Source organism: Betta splendens, chromosome 17, assembly GCF_900634795.4.
Source record: "Betta splendens chromosome 17, fBetSpl5.4, whole genome shotgun sequence".
Taxonomy (NCBI): Eukaryota; Metazoa; Chordata; class Actinopteri; order Anabantiformes; family Osphronemidae; genus Betta; species Betta splendens.
In genome coordinates, this window is record NC_040897.2 from 10800341 (window position 1) to 10820926 (window position 20586).

At 40.5% G+C, this 20586-nt stretch overlaps 4 protein-coding genes across 5 annotated transcripts in view; 2 read left to right on the top strand and 2 right to left on the bottom strand.

Moving 5' to 3' along the window:
• The window catches only part of LOC114845082 (adhesion G protein-coupled receptor L2-like), a 115647-nt gene extending 109875 nt beyond the window's left edge, over positions 1-5772 (bottom strand). For both annotated transcript variants that reach the window (XM_029132889.3, XM_029132888.3), the window contains exons 1-2: positions 5633-5772; positions 3902-4085 (exon numbers count right to left, since the gene is read on the bottom strand). The gene's annotated coding sequence lies outside the window, so the exon portion shown is untranslated. The remainder of the gene's footprint in view (positions 1-3901; positions 4086-5632) is intronic.
• Positions 5773-5777: 5 nt separating this feature from the next.
• efcab14 (EF-hand calcium binding domain 14) lies at positions 5778-11746 on the top strand. The gene is made up of 9 exons (XM_029132929.3): positions 5778-6462; positions 7251-7399; positions 7550-7695; positions 8001-8099; positions 8212-8319; positions 9628-9780; positions 9879-9960; positions 10037-10162; positions 10406-11746. The coding sequence occupies exons 1-9, from the start codon at positions 6287-6289 to the stop codon at positions 10582-10584; spliced, it is 1218 nt and encodes a 405-aa protein (XP_028988762.1). The 5' UTR covers positions 5778-6286; the 3' UTR covers positions 10585-11746.
• A 42-nt stretch (positions 11747-11788) lies between these two features.
• On the bottom strand, positions 11789-13159 carry znf830 (zinc finger protein 830). The gene has a single exon (XM_029132931.2). It carries the CDS (start codon positions 13003-13005, stop codon positions 11980-11982), a length of 1026 nt encoding a protein of 341 aa, XP_028988764.1. The 5' UTR covers positions 13006-13159; the 3' UTR covers positions 11789-11979.
• A 19-nt stretch (positions 13160-13178) lies between these two features.
• LOC114845090 (ankyrin repeat domain-containing protein 13C-like) lies at positions 13179-20443 on the top strand. Its single transcript, XM_029132916.3, has 13 exons — positions 13179-14012; positions 14100-14141; positions 14663-14767; positions 15786-15871; positions 16146-16191; positions 16372-16438; positions 16606-16750; positions 16846-16977; positions 17276-17437; positions 17527-17606; positions 17762-17860; positions 18926-19026; positions 19109-20443. Exons 1-13 carry the CDS (start codon positions 13643-13645, stop codon positions 19237-19239), a joined length of 1566 nt encoding a protein of 521 aa, XP_028988749.1. The 5' UTR covers positions 13179-13642; the 3' UTR covers positions 19240-20443.
• Positions 20444-20586: the final 143 nt, after the last annotated feature.

Consider the following 20586-nt stretch of genomic DNA (forward strand, 5'->3'; position numbering starts at 1 on the left):
AGTGCGTCTTCGACGAGCTGCAGAAAATAGCCGGCGCGCGAGCGGAATCTAGGGCAGAGCCGTTCCTCGGCGCCGACGCGGAGCCCCTCCGTGCTCTCGCAGGGGTTTGTGGGTTGGAAAGCAGGTACAGTATCTGCACAATCCCGTCCCTTTGTCTGAGCTCCGGCACCGTTCCGCCGATTAAATCGGTCCCCACGCGGTCATCTTTTGATCACTCACACAATAAATTTTAATCAGGACTGCTAAACTTTCACATATATAATTAGTTTCTCTCTGTTGCTTCTTATCTGTCTTTCTTTCCCCCGTTGGACTGTTCTGTCGTTACTCGAAGCGGCTGCAAATGCAGTAAACTTGTTTGAACCAGATTTTGTGTATAAATTTTTTTATTCCCCTTCAGTTCCACAAATGACTGGAAAACCAAGGAAGGAGATACCTAATGCACGGTAGACATTAACAGGAAAATGAAGGGGCCTATTTCACAGACATGGATTAGACTAATCCTGGTATAATACACTGAAAAAGAGAACTTTGGCTGTCTGTCTGTGAAACAGATCCTTAAATCTCATTGAATTTGAAATGTCTCATGTTTCTGCCTTATGCTCTGATGTCTTACACAATTTGGGCGACCTATCGGCACGGAGCTGCTTCGTATAAGCCTCCGTGTTGATTTACATAAACATGCTTGCCGTTCCAGGAACAAAAGGTTCACGTTAGACAATAAACTCAAGACGATTCTTTGAATTTACGGCGCATTTGGTTTGAGATCTCGACAAAACTCCATCCCGGAGTGCTCCACGCTGTGCGATTTGTCCTCACTGCATTTGCCTAATATATTAATCTATTCCCTTTTATCCATTTCAGATCATATCAGACTCTGCTGTAGTGGGGGACTCTACAGTTAAGTGTCGCTACAGTTAGCTTTGTGGCAGGAGACAGCGAAGTAATCGCTAAATCATCATGTTCCCACCTCTTGCATTTTCTTTTACAGTCAACTGACACGTCTGCAGTGTCGGAGCGAATAGTGGTCAAAGTGTCATCTATTTCCAGGCTAATAACGCTAGTGAATGCTACAATTGCATTTATTATTCATGATTACATGATCTCAGATTCATTTTGCTCCCCATACATAGTCTGTGGCTGTGCATGTCTTGGGCTAATGCTGAGCCTGGTAGCGTTTAAAATATTTAGCTCTACAAGCCTTTTACAATCACATGCCTCCCGCACAGCATGTTGCATTCAATATTGCGCCACAAATGTGATCACTGATGGCTGCTGTGCTGGATATGAAAAATATTTGCATTGGTGCCATTACGTCGAGCAGAGCCAGTGTTTCTGAGCCCTGTGTCCTTGACTCAAGTGTTGCCTTTCTGTTGCATGTCGAGGATTCTTTGATGTGAGAACATTGCCCCCTGCTGATTCCCTTTTGTACACTATCAGAGGCGCCCACAAACTACACTGACTGACACAAGACGTGGGATGAAGTCGCTCAGATGTTACGGGGCGATCGCTCTTGGATTTGACAAGGTTTTGGTGCTTCTGTCTGCTCTCATGTCACCAGTCTGGCTTCATTTTCGCGCCCGTTTCATCTGCATCTGTTCGGGATGTGCTCTTGATTTGGGTGGACTTCGCAAAGCCAAGCAATTGGAGAAATCGCACAAAACAACATTTGAGTGATCTAAATTATTCACTAATATTCTAAATAAACCTGAATCACATTAAAACACACCAATTGGCTCAGTCTATTCACTCACACAGCAATAAAGGCCCTAAACACTTTAAATATTCAAATATTTATTTAAATAAACCATTATATATTTATTAGTAAATAAGCAATCAATCAATCAAAGGTTCATATAAATTTAAACATATGAAATCTCAGCTAATCAGCTCCATCAGAAATGTACAAGTGCAGTCTTTGATTTGACTTACAGTGGCTTGAAAACGTGGGAATAGACCCAGTAACTATCACTGGTAATTCAATTTGAGCAACACTTTCAGCATCAATGTCAAACATTAGTCAGAGCTTGTTTCATGCCACTGTTGTCCTAATTTGTACATATTTGTGACGTGAGCCCCAAAAATGTCTGCATCTATGACTATTTTAAACAGAAAAAAAAACCTACTGAACCCTGAATTTTTAGCAATGTGTGATATGACAAGTTTTAAAAAGATGAGACGTTCTTTCGTTCAGTAAATGGCATTAGTAACAACTTGTTTGGTTGTGCTTCAAAATTTTGTTGGCGTTTCCTTAAACCGGCGATTCTAAAATAAGCAGGTTAACTGGCAACGGATGAGGGGGGGGGGGGGGGGGGGGGGGGGGGGGGGGGCATCGTCTTCAGGTGTAAAACGAGCATCCACCGAAGGCTCAGCCTTTGTGAGCAAAGATAGGTCAAAGCTCCTGGCGTCGCACGTCGAATGTGCCTGACTGCCGTGCCCTCGGGCTGCGATGCATGGGAAGAAAAGACGAACGCCAAATTCTAAGTGCCAAAGTTGAGAAAGAAAAAAAAACAGCATCTGTGATGATATGGGGGTGAATTAATGCCATGGAGAAGTCAGTGGGTATTTCGGTTACAATGCCAAGCCTCGCATTAGCTTTAGCAGCAAAGCGCTATAGACACTCAGTATGGCTCATACTGAGTATCTGAAGAACTGGCAAAGCAAGAACTATTATCATCAGTTCGCAGATCATTTAAAAAGGTCAATTAGTAGGAATGAGGGTGTAACAAGCCTCAGTTCCAGGCAGGCATCACTTACTGTATGTCGCCTGGAGTTTCTATTTGACAAACTCCCCAAACCAAAGCCTCATCAGCCTGCAGCCATGAGATGAAACAGCGAATGTGAAGCCTCAGAGCAGGTCTCTTTGTAGCATGCGAGCAGGTTGCAAGCATCAAAGTCTACATCTGCTCATTTTTACTACACACTACTATTAAGCTGGTCAGCGAAAGTGCATTTTTGTCAAATACATAAAACGTTCAAGATAATTAAACATGTGACACATTAGAGTCTTATTGCATTTTTGGAAAATGGGATTTTATACGCTGCTAACCTGAAAAATGTGATGAAAATATTTGCATGGATTTTATTTAGAACAAATATGCGTGTGCCAAAAACGATGGTAATAATTTTGAAAATATTTAATTGAGGTTTTTCTTGCTATTGTTCAGCTTTAACACTTAGTGACTTAATAGTTACCTGATTTTTAAACATTAAAAAGAAGCTGGTCTGCATTTATGTTCTGATTTAGTTGTTTGTAAAGATTATTTCAAGGAGACAGGCTTGTTGATGTCCTGCCTCACACACCAAGCTCAGTTTAGTGTTTCTCCAACCATGGAAGTAATCTGTCAGTATATCATCTAAGTACTTTAAATACACAGAAGGCACAAGGGCAGAAGCTGCAAACAGGAAAATAAATAAGTGAAAACATTTTGATTCCTGCTAAAACATCAGATGGAGGATGTTACAGATACAGTTCATCGGTTTAAGCGTGTGTAAATAACATGTGGATTCCATTTCCTCTGTCAGGCAGGAAAGTACATATTTCATGAGGAAATGTTCATGTCTGCCAGTTGAGTCATCCAGCACAATGGTTGAAAGACTCTAAATAAACGGCGATAGAAATTGGTATTCTAAAAGCAGCGCCTCTTCCAACTGGTGATAATCTGTATTCACACAGCCTGCCATGTCAGATGAAAGCATTCAATTAGCAGTCAATTCTATTCAGTATTTCCTATCATACCACCACTATTAACATTCTCGGTGAGCAGCCAAGGCAGCTCCCTTCCTGACAGTTGCAGGAGTCACTCACAGTGTGAATATGCGTAACCCCGCTGTGAACAAAGTGCAAAAACAAGTGTTTTGCCATAATCAGAGTAGTGGGCTTCCAGCGCCTGACGCTCCCTACCTCGCGGATGCAGATATGAGGAGCCATAAGTTAAAGTGTCGCCCCTTTCAGTCTTAACTCCAGATGAAAAGCGGAGACTCCAGTGAAGAGATGAATCACCTCTGAAGCTTTTGATTTGCAGGCTCATCTTGGTGGGGGTCTGCACAGGCCCTCAGCATGATACTTGTCCCCTCACCAGGTGTTCCTAGTGCACACAAGGAAGTGATTGAATGTTGCTCTGCTACCTTCTTTGCTGAATTCATAAATGCACTGGAAAGAATGCAGCAACTGTCTTCCAGTCCATTGCACTAAAGAAACAGGAAAGGCACATCAGCTATGATAATATAATCTTTGTATTTGTGTGGGTGGCATTTAATATTATCATGAACTGACAAGCATTGCCTTGAGAAATTCTTTTCAGAGGATAATAAAGCATCAGCAGTAGGCCTCTCGTGCAACTCAATAACTAAACACATACTGAGATGCTGAGGAGCATCTCGGGTCTTTTGTAAAATTGGTCCAGTGTGGAGGTTTTCATTCGGTGTCATTATTGTAACTATTGTACTCTGGTAGTATGGGGGGCCGGGTGGATAAAGGAACATATTTTCGAAGCCAAAAGATGGCCAGTGGGAGTCCATTTTCAATGAAAAAGAGCTAAAGGCTGGTCTACAGAGACCCCACTTCTACTCAGCACATGTGTCTTGCTGGGTCGGCCCAAAAGCGCTCCAGGTCACTGGGATTTTTGGCAGAACCCTGCTGCACAAAGTCAGTTGAAATAAAAAATTTAATCCCGCTTCATAATGTAGTGTATCCATGAAAATATTATGTAAAGTCTGGGGGATAAATGCATAGAACAATACGCAAGCTACCAATGTACAGTATAAAAGTTTCCATTAGTCAATTTTTAGAATATTAATAAACAGAAGTTGCAAATTAATTTACTGGTAAACTTAAAAAACATTTGACTGTCTTTTTGCAGTTGCTGCTATTTAGACAAAACAAGCAATACAAGTTATCTAACTGCTTTCTAAAAAATGTACATACAAACAATTAATTTGAAAAAAAAATAAAATTACACTTCCAATGCTCTACGCACAGTCAAAAATGGATTAATCCTATTTGTGTACAAAATGAGATCACAGTTGTTTGCTATAAAAATATATCATATACTATATACATATATAGTAGACAGCTCAACAACCAACAAAAATAAATATTTACATATCGCCTAAAACACAAGATGACCTGCTTTCAACAACAAGAACACCCTCTGGCTATTCTAATAAGCAGAATAAAAGATTTGTGCAAATTCACTAAACACAATTAAATTAGGTGGACAGTACAAAAAAATGGCATGTAGATATGCATGAGTTTTACTTTTAATGTGTAAATAAAATCGGATTAATACTCGAAGTATACCTGTTTTAGAAGTGCCTGTTTTGTTTTTTGTTTTTTTCAAAAAGACTACTAAAAAAACACAAGGAGTCACGAGATGATCACAACAGGCCACAAAATTACCTCAGAGACATAGAACGACTGCAGGGGCATGACATAACCACAAAGACACACTAAACGAGCACCAGGAGACACAAAATAGCTACAAGGACACACAAAAGGGCCACACAAAGATGGAATAGGCCCAGAGGGATGCTAAAACAACCACAAAGAAACACACACAAATAGAAACAAAATACCGATTTAATATCACTGAGTGGGTCGCGACTGTAAAGCGGTGTGGGTGTATCATTTTACCTGTGTGTGCTCAGCAGATGTTCCCACGCTGTGTGTGCATGGCTGGCAGCTTTGGGGCGTGTAGCGATGCGCTCCCTGTGGTCAAAACACCGGAAGTCTTAGCCTCTTCCTGCACCAATCAGAGAAGGGAATACTCAGATGCTCCGGCTAAACAAGACAGGCAGCAGGACGCATCGCTACAAGTACAACGCCGCATATTTAGATTTTATGACACGTACGGATGATGGATATGTTTTAATAAGCCAAGGCAGGAAACTTTAATTACTGCTGATGCGATGTGATAGCACCGTGACGCGAACTAGCTACTGTTAACTGCTATTAGTTAGCAAGTTAGCGGATGATAGCTGGGTTAGCTGACGTAAACCAAGCATTTAAAGGCAAAAAGTTGTTTTAGAGGAGATTTTGTGCGATGTCTTTTAGTTATTTAGCATATATGTGTTTTGTCACTACGTTGACGAGGAAACCGACCGGCTAGTCTAATGTGTTTACATCCTCCGGCTGCGGTGCGTGGTTGAAATTCAAGCTAGCAGAACGAACGTTGAGTTAGCATTGCGGCTAGCTAAATAAAAGGAATCATTCACCAAACTGGACAAAACGCTGGATTTAGTCGGGTTCAAAGCGGGCTCTGTGGGTTCGCTGACACCCCAGAAGAAAATGAAAAAGAGGAAGGAGCTGAATGCCCTGATCGGACTTGGGGATAGTAAAAGAAAGAAGACTAAGAAGGGCACCGGGCACCGACTTCTCCGAACCGAGCCGCCGGATTCGGAATCTGAGTCGAGCTCGGACGACGACGAATTCAGCAACCTGAGCAGCGGAGCTAACTTTGGGAAGTGAGTACTGCGTAACAACAATATTTGGTTCCGTTTCCAATGTGAAAACAACATGTAAACAGACAGAACAGGAGTAAACAAACCATGAAAACATACAAAAAGTCGGAGAGTAATGCGTTTTGTCAGTGTTGTCGTTTACGATAACAATCAATAACGTTTTAATATAGTTTAACGGAAACGCACACATATTTTACCTTGACTGACAGTTTGAGATCTTGAACCCCTTCGTCAGAGATCTCAGCACTAGGATACATACTGTACAGTTCTTTTCGCACAAATCTGCATAAGAATGAAGACCTTTAATCCTGTGTCACAACCTGTTTTTCAGCAACAGTGCTTTAAGAAAAGGATTGGCTCATTTGAATGTGACCAAGGGCTCTGTCTCTATATATCTAGTCATTGTGCAGTGACTTAAAACACATAATATTTCAACATTTGTTTACTTGTTTTTCTTAAGCTGTGTTACATTTTTAAGATTTCCCTTTCATGAGGGCTTACATCAGCCAAATTAGACTTAATTCATTCATGAATGTCAGATAACGTATCAGTAAATAGCAACATATTTGTATGTCACTATTTATTTGTAATTCTTATATTTACCATTATATAGCATGTTTTATTTTTGTTGTAATTCGTGCAATGGCATCAAAATTTTAATTAATTGTTTTCTGAATATATATATATACACACACACACACACACACACACACACACATAGATACATACATATTGTAATAAAGGGTGGTGTACAGTGTCTAACAACATAAACCTGTTTCCTCTCTTTACAGAAGAAGCTATGTACAGTGCTGCAATGTGTGCTACCCCTTGTTTCTGTTCATCATACTAGCTGCCTGTGTAATGGCCTGTGCTGGACTCATATGGATGCAGATAGCCCTGAAAGAAGATCTAGACTCATTGAAAGAAAAGATGCACAGCAGTAAGAGCCACTATCACATATCAGTAGTTAGACGACCTTGTGATGGTCATAATAACTCACTGCACTTTGCACATTTGAATCTGCATAACCCAGTAATGCAGTGTTTGATGTTACATTGCTGTTATAACAGTGTCATTATTTTCTTTACAGTGGAATCAAGCCAGAAGGTGTCATCAAGTGAAATACCAAAATTAAGCGAGGACTTGAAAAACAAGGAGAGAAAGCTTGATGGCATTGAAAACGGAGACAAGGGGTTGGGCAAACTGTGGTCAAACCTAACAGAAATGAACAGAAAGGTCAGTTTGACATACAGTCCATGATAGTCAACCATGTTTTTATAGGATAAAGTAAACTCAAGGTGACAATAGTAGATGGATGTGTGGTACCTTGCAGCTGTGTAAATACAGAGCACTATAGAAGAGTTACACAAGAGTAATAAAGAATCACGAGTCATTCTATTGGGCAGGGTATTTTAGAGAGGTTGTATACTGTACAACCCTAGCTAGGCTCAGTATGGGGGTCAGCAAACAAATCTATTACTCACCTAAATAATTATATCCTCAGATGTAATTGGATGGTTCTTGTCTTTTCACTCCTGCAGATTAATGTTCTAGACACTGCTGTTAACCATTTGAAGGCTAACTTGAAGTCAGCTGCTGACCTAATCAGCCTTCCCACAACAATTGAAGAGCTTCAAAAGGTAAAGACAAATAAAACCAAAGTGAAGGTTTAGGGTCAAATTAAATCTAATATATTTTTTATGACATGTTTTTTTATGTTCAACTGACCTGGGGCATATTTATATTTCCCAGAGTGTTGCTACAATTGGAAGCACACTAACAAGCGTCCAGCATGATGTGAAGACCATGCAGACTGCACTTGAGAATAAGAAAACAGACGATGAATTGAAGAAGACAATGGTAAAATTTTTATTCAGTAGGATCTCTAGTACTTTCCTTTTTCGACCCTGACATTGAGAGTAAATTTGGTAATTCATCCACAACAAAATCTAATCTCAATTACAAGTTTTATCAATCCTGTGCAATCCTTTGAACTGCTGTTTTGTATCTATCTACTCTATTTGTGTATTCTGTTGAATGTCTCTTGTAGAGTCACTGTTAAATACTGAATAATCTTCTTTTAGATCAAGTTCATTTGCATGCAGTCATCCATTTATATCTCAATATGAATCAACAGTAGTGGCTGTTTCCTGTCTTCCGTTAAAGCCTGGATAAAAGCTGCCTGTGGTGAGAGGCAGGGTAGTCGATGTGAGGAGCATTTCCTTTCTGAATCATTTGTCAAACTCTGTGTTAAACTACTGAACTGTCAGTACAGTGTTTTAAGCAGCTGCCAAAGCTCACAGAAGAAACTGAAGCTGTATTGCTTCACAAATAGCATTGAGCTGCACGCTCTAGTATTTCCCACTCTAATGGATTTTTTATGAGTCAATGTTTTTACTTTTTTATCTCTGTGCTCACATCATATACTTCTAAAGTCTGTTTTTCCTCTTCATTTATCATTTGTGAAGGAATGCATTAAAAAGACAACATGCTTGCAGTGTATTTTATTTTAATGACTGTAAGGTACTCCTCAGTACTCACCTGTTATTTATTTATTTCATCTTTTTATTTTTGCATTTTGGAAACACTACTTGCTTGTGGCCAAGATCATTCTGTTGATGAAATGTTGATCTGCTTCACTTTGATGCTTGAACTTTGATGCTGCCAGATTAATTTATTTGTTTACCCAAGCAAGCATGTCTTTGCTTCTCCAGTTGGGCTCATATTGAAAGAGTGGGTTTGGAAGGTCCAGAGGTCCCATAATTCTTTTGAATCCATGCATTGAGTTTTCAGTAATAATACATGATTCTGGTGCTTGTCTATTTTTGGATCTTAAGGGCTTTAGTTTGCTGAGGAAAAACTGGGTCATATGTCTGAGACAACTGCAGAATGTGTTCTTTACTTTATTTTGTAAAAATAAACAAGATGGAAAAGGAGTCTAGCTAAACAGTGTTAGATTTTAAATACAGTGACTTTAGTCATTATGAGCTAATGTAAGACATTAGGAGCTGGCTGTGCCTGAGTTGAACAGGTGAAAATCTTTAATTTTGTACACTCTCCAGTTTGATTTCCTGCTGTTTGAGACTGGATTTTCTTGTTTCCTCGTAAAGGAGTCTCACCTAACGGTAAACTGCATGTTGATCTGTATTGTATTTCTTTTTATTGCAGGACATGACGGACCTGAGGAAAACAGTGACCGAGGCAAACAAGACTGAGGCGCAACACCACACATGGACTAATGAGCAGATTCACATTCTTCTCTCTGCAGTCACAGATCTTCGTCAGAGAGTGGCCTCATTAGAGAATGGGTCAGACCAAAGTGTGAGTTATATGAAATTTCACACTATTTCTGCAATTTAAACGTTGGATTTTAAGCCTGAGTTAAAGGTGACTCACTTCTTCTCTTCTATCCACATTAGGATAATGCAGCAGCTCAGCTTAGTCCAAGTCCAACAACTGAAATGGTTGAAGATGCTGCTACAACCAAAGTGACAACTGGAGGTGAGCATAGTTTGGATATTTTTGTTATCATACCATCCAGTTGTATTTAAATAGTTTTTCTCTGTCATTTCAACAGAGCTGTCCACCCCACCGGCAGATCTACAGACAAGCAGGCATCCACGCTTCCTAACCCGCTCCAAGAGAAACGCCGAGTCAAGATGCCCAAAGAAGGTCTCCCTGCCTGGCGTCGGTTCTCTGAAAGGTTTGGACTGAAGTTTCTAATTACTAATATGAAACTCATGACACATTTCCAAAACAATGATTTGCCACTGCATTGCATCACTCCTTCTTTTGACACTGCCGTTTCCAAATAATGTATGAAGGATTTTCAAAAAATGTCAAACGATTACTCAAAAAGCTAGAAACTGAATTTTAAATACAATTTCCACTGCGTTTATAGACAAAGCTGTGTTTGTTTCTGTCTAAATAAAACTTTTCTTCTCAGACTTGGAAGACATTTTCAAGCAGGCAGGTGTTGGATGTAATTCACTTGGCTTGACTTATCAAGACCTGACAAAAGTTTGTGGAGCAGCGACTCCCAGCAAGCGTTCTCTGGAATGCTTTGACGATGACAGGGATCGGAGGTACTCCTTGATGGAATTGAAGACTGCTGTTGGTTTGTAAGCACATTATCATTGACAGCAGTGAACAGTATTGAATCTCTGCAAGGCCTGGAGGTTTGGAAATCCTGACCCTTTTCTGTAATTGCTGCACTTTTGTGAACTGAATATTTATCATACTGATATTGAACAGAGATGCTGGCATGCCCCCAACTCACCCACCCCACCCCCCACTCTGTTTTCAGTTTTCTCCTCTATTTTTTTCTTAACCAACCGTTTTCATCTTGATGTAACATCTATGTTAAGCTTTTGTAGAGGCCGTAACTATCAGCCTGTTGGAAATGTCCTGACCCTTGACACACCCACATGGTACAACTCAGTTTGAACTTATTTATAGAATTTGGGGTAGACTTTTATGAATGTTTACAAATTACTACTAGACTTTTTGTGAGACTTTAGCTTTTAGACAGTTTCGTAACTTTCCTGGAACACACAGTTGAGCATAATATAAAGCCTTTTATATGCTCTTTGATAACACAAATCTAAAGTTTCTGATTAATTTGTTTTCCTTATTGATGTTTAACTAATTGTGATTGGAACTGTATTTAGTACATCTTTACATTCATCAGCTTTGTTTGTTTTCGTTGCAGTTTATAGTTCCAAGTGATTTGAAGGGCTATAAATAATTTTTGAATTTCGAAGTGGTAACTCGACGCATATGTAGCAATAAAATATGGATATTAATGATTAAAAAGGCACACCTTGCTCACTAGTCACTCTGTGTAACAGGTAGTATAAAAAGCACTGACCATCACTCCTTTACTTGATTCATGTTGTGGGCCTAATGAGGGTGTATTTACATAACAGATCTGTCATATGCAAACAATGTTCTCTATAAAAATTACTCAAATGTATTCTCAGTCAATTCACTAGTGAACGGGGTTATATTGGCAAAATTTTTCTTTAGTCTTATCAACATTGTACATTTTTAAAAATAATTCCGTTGCGCTTTGCATGTTGCTTATAATGTAACATGAGCAGATTATTTATGAACGTAACATAGTCGACTGCTTGATTACGCAGGACAGTGGTTAGGTTAGCTTCTAATGTAACAGCTTTGTTCATCATGATGTAAACCTTTGGACCATGCTGCTACTGTACATGAGAAATTTTTTATGAATGTGTTTTTGTGTGAGCACCAGTGAATAAACACACATTTAAAGGTTTGTTTTGTTGTGTGTCTGGTACTTAAGTAATATAGTAAAAAGCCTTGTCTCCATGTGAGTTTATTATTAGAATGCCTTACATCACTGATTGTGTGAAATATATAAAACAGATGTGACGAAATCTTCCAACAAACATATTTACACATTTCTGACATTTGAATTGAACACTCTGCACTTAATAGATGCATTCTTGACAACATTGGAAACAGTTATCAAATATACAGCACTCATTTTTATGCCAGTGCCCCTTTAGCCCTCCAGTCCCGGGACAAAAGCCCCAGCAGCTCCTCTTCATCCTCCTCCTTATCCTCAGTGTTGCCATCAGTCTCCATTTGTTCCTCTTTCTGGGACAAAGGTTTACACTTCATCACATCACGCTTGTCTCTCAGCAGCTCAACCCTCTTATAACACTCAATTTGTTCATCGATCTCATCAATCTGTCGTTCTAGGCGGCCCTCCTCGTCTTCCTCCGCTACGATGGCATCTGATTTTGTGTTAACTTGTCGTATTTCCTTTTGAAACTCCTCCCATTCCTTGTCCATATGATCTTTCGGCGCGTCGACATTACGCACTTTGGCATCTCTTATTGGATCATCGAAGAAGCCCTCTGGCAGCGCCTCGGCTGTGTTTTCTTTCTTTTCAGCGCTTTTCTCCGGCACATCTGCCTTGAGGATGGATCCAGAGTGGGAGATGGCGGTTGTAGATGGGATAGAGCTGTCAAAGAAATCGGCAGGCAAACCTGCAGCTTCAGCCTTCTGAGGAGGGGGATCTGAGCTCCCTGCTCCTTCCTCATGACCACCATCATCCTCATCCTCATCATAGACGCCAGCTAACAGACTCAACCCTGCAGACGTTTGCGTAGAAACAGGAGCCCTTCCACTGGGTTTCGCAAAAAAATCCCCTGGCAGCCCTGACTGTCCTGCAGCTGGAGCAGGCTTCTGTTTTTTCCCGTTAACGTCCTCGTTATCCGGCGCTTTCCTCTTAACTGCCTGACTCTGTGGTGCCACCGGTTGAGTCTTTGCTTCCTTCAGCTCAGCGACTTTCTCTTTGTGCTGTTTTCCAAGAACATGAGCCGGCCACAGTAGTTCCGACTTCACCTGCACATTGCACAGGACACAACTGAGGTGCCCGAGGCTGCTGTATTTAGCAAAAGGAGACTCGACGCGCTTCTTATCGGACGCCTGCCTTTGCTTTTCACGCATCAAGCGCCGGAGTTCTTCTTGATTCACAACTTTCTTTCCTTTCTTGGAGCTCGCCATGCTTTAAAACAACGCAGCTCGTGGGGAAAAAAATAAGCTAACGACTTGTTTGCTGTGTAGTAGCCCGTCTCATGAAAATGACATCACAGTCTGAGTTCGCGTTTACGCTCGGGCTCTTTGCATAATCTCGCGATGTTTTGCTGATGGTAAGGTAGCAGATGCGTTAGCTTTGCTGGGTTGCTGTAGCGCTCAGTTTGACTGAATTAGCCGCAAAGCAGATCGAGTGGATACGAATTTAAAAACGTAGAGCTCAAAGGGCGCTTGGGGAGAAAACGATGTAGTCGTTTTTTTATTTGTTGTCAGTCTTAGTTTTATGTTTTTTTCGTGCGTTTGCTTGCTGTTATGTTTAGCATTATTATAGGGTTTTCAGCGCCGCACCCACCGTATTCGTTCTCATTGGGGGCTAGCTAACGTTAGCTAACGTCTGCCGGGAGCTAATGTTGGCTGTGGTGCCGTGTAGCAGGTGTAACGTAATTTGGAAAAACCAACGCTGTTGGCTTAACATCCTACGACGCTCCTTTTTAATTACACCTGCGAGTACGGTTAACGTTAATATTACTAGCTGTTAGATTTGCGCTACGCCTCTTGGCTTTTAACTTAGTCTGGTAATAGTCCAGTAACGGTAACGTCAGTCATCATGACGGGCGACAAGATACGCACCATGCGAAAGGACCACAACAAACTGAACAAAAATGACGAGATAATGGACACGTACGATGAGACCTCAAACGGGACCATCTCTAACGGTACCAGTAATCATTTCAAGTCGAACAAGGCTTTTCAGAAATCCGTTAAAAGCTCGGTTCTGCAACAGCAGCTTAATGCGAACAACATCAACGGCAATTCATCATCAGTTACTACCATAGTCAGTGATGACAACAAGAACCCAATAATCTTGATAAGTGACAACCCCGAGTTCCCTGTGCACGAATGCGTGTTCAAGGGTGACGTGCGTCGCCTCTCCTCTCTCATCAGGACCCACAGCATCTCTCAGAAAGACGTGCATGGTAAGGTTCAATTGTTTTACACAATACACGCGTTTAGTTACATGTGTCGAGTATTGATTGACGTTACGATTTATCTCCACTTCTCAGGGAATACGCCCCTTCATCTGGCAGTCATGTTGGGCCACAAAGGTAAAGATGAACATTAGAGTAATCAAATGGAGTAAATGGTTTAATCCAAACAGCCCCTTCTCGTGCAAACGGTTGAGAAAAAAAGCTTTTCAAAAAGTAATCCATCGGCTATAGCCCAGGAAACGACACTAAATCTGCACTGCTCTCTGGCCTTGCATCTGTCAAAATGTGCTTGTACTGAACCAGCTGCTGGTATTAGGCCCTTTTTAAGACCTGTCAGTTCTTGTGTTTTTGGAATATAATCCGTGCTCCTGCTGCATTTAGTGCATCTTTTGTGACTGGTATAATAATAATTTATGACACAAACACTATTGACTACACAGTGCTACAAATCTCTAAGCACAGGTAGTCTTTGCAGTGATATTTAATTCGTCTGCAACAATTTTGTTTATTAAAATTGGAGTTTATTCAGAATAGACTTTTACAAAAAAAACGCTAGTGTTAACATATTTACCTAAAATTTATTTTAAGGATTAAACTGCACTTGCACCTGTTTGTAACCTGTTGTGTTTATTTTTCAGAATGTGCCCTTCTTCTCTTGGCCCACAATGCACCTGTGAAGATAAAAAATGCACAGGGATGGAGTCCTTTAGCCGAAGCCATCAGCTACGGTGACAGACAGATGAGTAAGTTCAATCACTGGTCGATGCTTTCAATGCCGTTTGCTGATCTGAGGGTTCTGTATTGGGATTTGTTTATGGTCATCTCTGTGGCAAACCTCCAGGCATACATCTTCACTACTTTCACATACATATGTACACTTACATACAACTTGAGTGTTTCCTGTCTGAGATTTCAGGTGCAGGACAGCGTGAGAAACCACTAAAAAGTAAAAGGTGGCCTTTTACACTGAGCCTTTGCTGTCCAGATGGGCTGGAATGCAGCCTGAACCATGGCTTAGTAGCCTTGAGCTTACAGTCTGGCCGTCACCCTGCTTAATGATGGCGATGATTCTGCTTATGATGCTTTTTGATCTGACATCTAGTAAAATGTAAAAGGCATGAGATATTCTATTTTCATTCATTCCTCTCTTATTCCTATGATTCAGTTAAAAAAAAAAGGTCAGTAGAGGTATGGGATATAACTGAATTAGTTTTAGGTTTTGTGACTTAACTAAAGTTGCTCATTTTTGCTATTTTCCTATTGATAATGTATTCGAATTGAGAAATGACCCCCAGCCTTGTTGGTATGCATCTCAACCCTCCATGCCTGCTGTGGCAGGCTGGGCCTGGGACCAGGAGTTTGGCTTTGAGAAGGTCACATCATTCACAAGGGTGAATGGGAGGCAGAGAGAGGGGGCTACATACATTTACACCATCAGCAAGGACATGCAGAGCAGGTTAAACTGCAGTGACATTGACTATTTAGACTTTTCTCTTTGGCCAAATATCATGCAGCTCACAGCAGCTCTCCTCTGGAGAATCGCGTGCCTGACAATAGTCTGAGTTGCAGGTTTTCACACTGCAGTCTTGTCATCGCCTTCCACTTTCACACATGTGCACTGCATCAGCAGCTCGTAGGTTTGTTTGCGCAATGAAAACTGTCCCAGTGCAGTTTCTGAAATAAACACTCAGGCAATGCAACATTCTGACCTGTGGTAAGCTAAAATCATATTAAATTGATTGGATGTCCTGTTTTTTTTAGTTACAGCAATACTACGGAAGTTAAAGCAGCAGTCCAGGGAGAGTGTGGAAGATAAGAGGCCAAAATTACTGAAGGCTCTCAGGGAGGTAAGGATCATTCACTGCATCAAATGTCCACACACCAGACTTGCAACAGCTGTCATTGTATAGTTGTGTAGTTCCAAACTTTTACGTGTTTTATTTTAAAAGTCTCTGCAGGCTTTGATTTTCATAAAAGTTTTCTGTCCCTGGGGAGGCGCATTAATTGCTAAAATGGATAATCTTCAAAGTTGTGGGTTTTTTTTTTTCGTTTACCAGTTATGTCATGATCTAAGACTATGCATGAATATTTTAGCTTGAAATATGTGCATCTCTTTTGCAGCTTGGTGACTTTTATCTGGAGCTGCATTGGGACTTTCAGAGCTGGGGTGAGTTTTCATATTTAACTCCAACAAAAAGTTGTTTATATGCCATATTGTCAAATGTTAATACAAGTCGATATTTGATAGGCTTGGTTTACATTTTAAATTACTTGGCTGTGTTCTTCAAAGTTGTTGTGCCTAAGTGGGAAATCTAAAACACGAAAAAAAAACTTGTGTGATTTGCAGTGCCTTTGTTGTCCCGGATGTTGCCTTCTGATGCTTGTAAAATCTACAAGCAGGGCATCAACATCAGGTAAGACATCACATGCTACTTAAGGCTGTTGCTGCACTTCTGAAAGAATCTTAATTCACCGAGTGTTTAAGGCAGCAGATGGTAGATATCTAGGTCAGGGACTTCTTTTGGATCTACAAACTAGGACGAGACAATCTTCACAGACTCTCTTCTCTCTCTTGATTTAGACTTGACACCACTCTCATAGATTTTACTGATATGAAATGCCAGCGTGGGGATCTTAGCTTCATTTTCAATGGCGACGCAGCACCCTCCCAGTCCTTTGTGGTTCTAGATAATGAAGCAAAAGTGTACCAAAGAATACACCACGAGGTGAGTGAGTGATGTTGTTGTACCTCTGTTGCACAGTGTGTCATCATCCATTTGATGTGAATATAAACGGCTCCCTCTTACTGCTTTGCTCCAAGGAGTCAGAGATGGAAACCGAAGAAGAAGTGGACATCCTGATGAGCAGTGACGTGTACTCCGCAACTCTGTCTACAAAGTCCATCACCTTTTCACGTAGTCAGATTGGCTGGCTTTTCAGAGAGGATAAAACAGTAAGGCTTATGAAGCTAATAATGATGATGAACATGCAAAGTACACACAGTGTGACTACTTATCTAAAGTTTGCGGAACTGTGGTCCTGCCACATTTGTTATAGTTACTCTGCTTGTAAATGTATGCACACACATGACTGGGATGAGAGAAGAGTGACAAGATTAAAACCGTGGCTTCCTCTAATGTTAGTATAGTCCTACTCCCAGTCGGCATCTTGGCACGTGTTAAGTAGTGTGCGACAGGGTTTCGAATTACTGGGTGATGAAATACTAAACAATCTGCTTGTTCTTTGCACAGGAGAGGGTTGGAAACTTCATAGCTGACTTCTATGCAGTGAACGGCCTGGTGCTGGAGTCGAGAAAACGGCGGGAGCACCTCAGTGAGGAGGACATTCTGAGGAACAAAGCCATCATGGAGAGCTTAAGCAAAGGAGGTAGCATCAGTGAACAGAACTTTGAGGTGAGAGGGATGAAAGCCAATGCTGAGACTCATAAACAGTGCTCTTATGTCTGTGATCATGCCGGTCAACAATGTTTTTATGTCTGCAGCCTGTGAGGAGGCAGTCTCTCACTGCTCCAGCGCCCAACACAATTTCCTGGGAAGAGTACATCACTGCTGAGCATGGAAAGTAAGCATCTGGTGTTTTCTGTGCTTTTTAGTGCTTATTGCAGTTAGCAAATAATTAAGAGTTAGGCAGCTACAAGAAATTCAGTTCATTCACTTTGAATGCTGGACTCAAAGATCTATCAACATGTGAAGATTTTTGTCTCTTTCCACCTTCAGGCCACCTCATCTTGGGAGAGAACTTCTATGTAAGGAAAGCAAGAAAAACTTCAAAGCTACTGTAGCCATGAGCCAGGATTTCCCTTTAGGCATTGAGTCGTAAGTACATCCGTTCCTCTTCACATCTATTTACAAAGCTTTCCACACTGATTGATCCTGGGTGAATATTCTTGGATACCCTTGGGATTATGAAGAAAGTGGTATAGACATTTAAATAATTAATTGGGCCAAGTAGGAGCCAGATATTTTCTTTTTGTTTATAGGAATAAAATCCCTTTACTTGGGTTGTCAATGAGTTTTGACAGAGATGCACTGAAGCAGACATTTAACTCAGAAAATTACTTGGTGGCTAAAATTCTTCAGCATAAATATCTTATTTCTATTGATAAATATTTAGAAGAATAGGGACACTCGTTTTCATATAGGTCTCACAACATGCACTTTCAGGAAATATTTTCTCCTGTGAAAGTGGTCCTACTTCATTCTTCCCCATGTGCTGCTAACGGCTAGCATTCATATTTTAAAGTGGATGTATAAATTTTTCATGCTCCAAAAAAAAAAGTAAATTAGCGTTTTCAATCCAACTGAATAAACCTAACCTAAATATCTCACTCTAATTGTTGTCGGTAGCGGTCACAAAGACGAGAGGCATCCATGACGTATGAGACCTGACCTCCCATTGATTTCTAATAGAAAAATGCTGTGCTAAAATATTAGTCTGCCAAAGCCAGTGCACTGTGGCCGACAGTGAGTTTTAGGTAACTGCTGGAACCATCTGGACAAAATAATATTGCAACCAGTGAAAAATGAGTATCATGTTCAATTTTCCATTTAGATGGTTACAGGAGTCCTTCAAAACCACGTGAACTATTTCTAATTGGCCTTCTGCATTTTGTAACTTCACTTATTATATTTGAAAGAAACCTGTGGTTATGTCTGCAATTTGCCTGCATGCAAATAGATGAGGGTCATCCTGGCTTCACCACTAATTTATTCTTTTCAGTTCAAGGCCATGCTGAGGTGAAAGCCTTAATATTTTTGTTCATTCAAGATCTCCAGTTGCAGTTTGAATGAGTCTTTCTGCTTGTATTCAAGTTTCTGACGCTAGTGTTGGCAGAGAACAGACTATGGGGGGAGGACTGACTCATTTTGCTCTTCCTGCAGATTACTGAATGTCTTGGAGGTCATAGCCCCATTCAAGCACTTCAACAAGCTCAGAGAGTTTGTTCAGATGAAACTTCCTCCTGGCTTTCCTGTCAAACTCGGTACGTCTGCCTCAACCTACCAACGGTGTTGCTGCAAGTTGATCTTAAAGTGATTTTCATCTTTTTGTTTCCTCTCTTGCAGACATCCCCGTCTTCCCTACAATCACTGCAACTGTCACCTTTCAAGAATTTCGCTATGATGATTTTGAGGAGTCTATTTTTTTCATCCCTGCTGACTACAAAGAGGACCCCAGTCGGTTCCCTGACCTTTGACCTGTGAACACACACAGTAAATGACCAGCCAGCTGGCAAACAAATGAGGAATCTTGTATTGTGTTACTCCTATATAAAAATATACATTCTTCATTTTAAGAAAAAAGGGAACTGGCCTTGATCAGTTATTTTTCATTTCGCTGATGGATCCAAAGCAAATCAATGCAGCGCCAACTCACTTAGAAATGCCTACAGGCAGTGGTGAAATGAGTGATGGCTTTCATTTCACTCACCGTAGAGTGAGAAGTTGACTCCTCTCCTCTCTGCTGCTCTTTCCTCCTGTGAAAGCTGTCACACAACTCAGCCTGACTTTTCATTGTCACTATTTTAATATCTATTATAGCTACTCATTACAAGTGACTGAATTCTTATTGCTGACACTGCACTGATAGTCATGTGTAAATAGATCACATCATCTGCAACTCCTAACAGAATCACAAATAGCTCTATACTAAACGAAGCGTATTAATTTATAAAGTATGTATTGTGTATATATTTAATATACTCAAAGGAGTAACACTGTGTAGCAATACATTTCCAGTACTTAAAGAATGTTTTTAAACAGCCGGGAGAAGGTTGAGCATAAAAACACATTCTTAACAGTTCAATCTCCAAGCCTTTCCCATGCAGGATGCAACCTCCTGTACTTTCAGGTTAGCTCATGTTACCTCTGTTGTCTCCATGTTTGTTGTTAGTATGAATTCTGTGCTTAGTGTGAGTGAATAACTGTTCTTAAAGGTTACTGTACGTACGTCTGTGTGGAAGAATCCAGATGGGATATCAGGTAAACTATTAGTTTAATACTGCACTGATGAGGTGTATTTAAGGCATGCTATGGCTGTGTTCACATGCATCTTTAAGCTATACCTGTATCTTATAGTATTTGCTATATTGTGTGCAGACCTTTTGGTATTTAGATAAAAGGAAAACTGAATATTCTAACACTAACACTTTGAACCACCTTTTAGTGCTTAAAGATAGTCTGCATACATGTTTTTTATTCAAAGAGAATAAACAAAGCTGTGAAAGTGATATTGCTGGATATCCCTAAAGTGTCCGGATGAGAATTAATCTGATCCACTGATTTGTCTCTGGCTTCAGCTAATGTGTACTGCAACCATACCTACTTCACAGCCCTTTAAATAAAAGCACCAGCATCCTGTTTCACTTTGTGCAAGTATAATAAAACAAAGGTTCTGACTAAGGTTTCTTAATGAGAGTGGCTTATTTGTCATTTTCCACACTATCAAACATCTCCCTCTCTTGTTTTTAAGCCCACAAGGCAGTCAAGCATTGTATGATACACCTGTACTGCCAAAATCTGGCCTTAATTATATTTCAGTTTTG

What these genes read in the sequence shown, in the direction of transcription:
- znf830 (XM_029132931.2), bottom strand. Translation starts at nt 13,005, where the DNA reads ATGGCGAGCTCCAAGAAAGGAAAGAAAGTTGTGAATCAAGAAGAACTC.
- efcab14 (XM_029132929.3), top strand. Translation starts at nt 6,287, where the DNA reads ATGAAAAAGAGGAAGGAGCTGAATGCCCTGATCGGACTTGGGGATAGT. An exon ending in ATGAATTGAAGAAGACAATG is followed by an intron (nt 8,320 to 9,627) that starts GTAAAATTTTTA and finishes TTTTTATTGCAG; the next exon opens with GACATGACGGACCTGAGGAA. An exon ending in TGGCGTCGGTTCTCTGAAAG is followed by an intron (nt 10,163 to 10,405) that starts GTTTGGACTGAA and finishes TTTTCTTCTCAG; the next exon opens with ACTTGGAAGACATTTTCAAG.
- LOC114845090 (XM_029132916.3), top strand. Translation starts at nt 13,643, where the DNA reads ATGACGGGCGACAAGATACGCACCATGCGAAAGGACCACAACAAACTG. An exon ending in AGTCATGTTGGGCCACAAAG is followed by an intron (nt 14,142 to 14,662) that starts GTAAAGATGAAC and finishes TTTATTTTTCAG; the next exon opens with AATGTGCCCTTCTTCTCTTG. An exon ending in ATCACTGCTGAGCATGGAAA is followed by an intron (nt 17,607 to 17,761) that starts GTAAGCATCTGG and finishes TTCCACCTTCAG; the next exon opens with GCCACCTCATCTTGGGAGAG.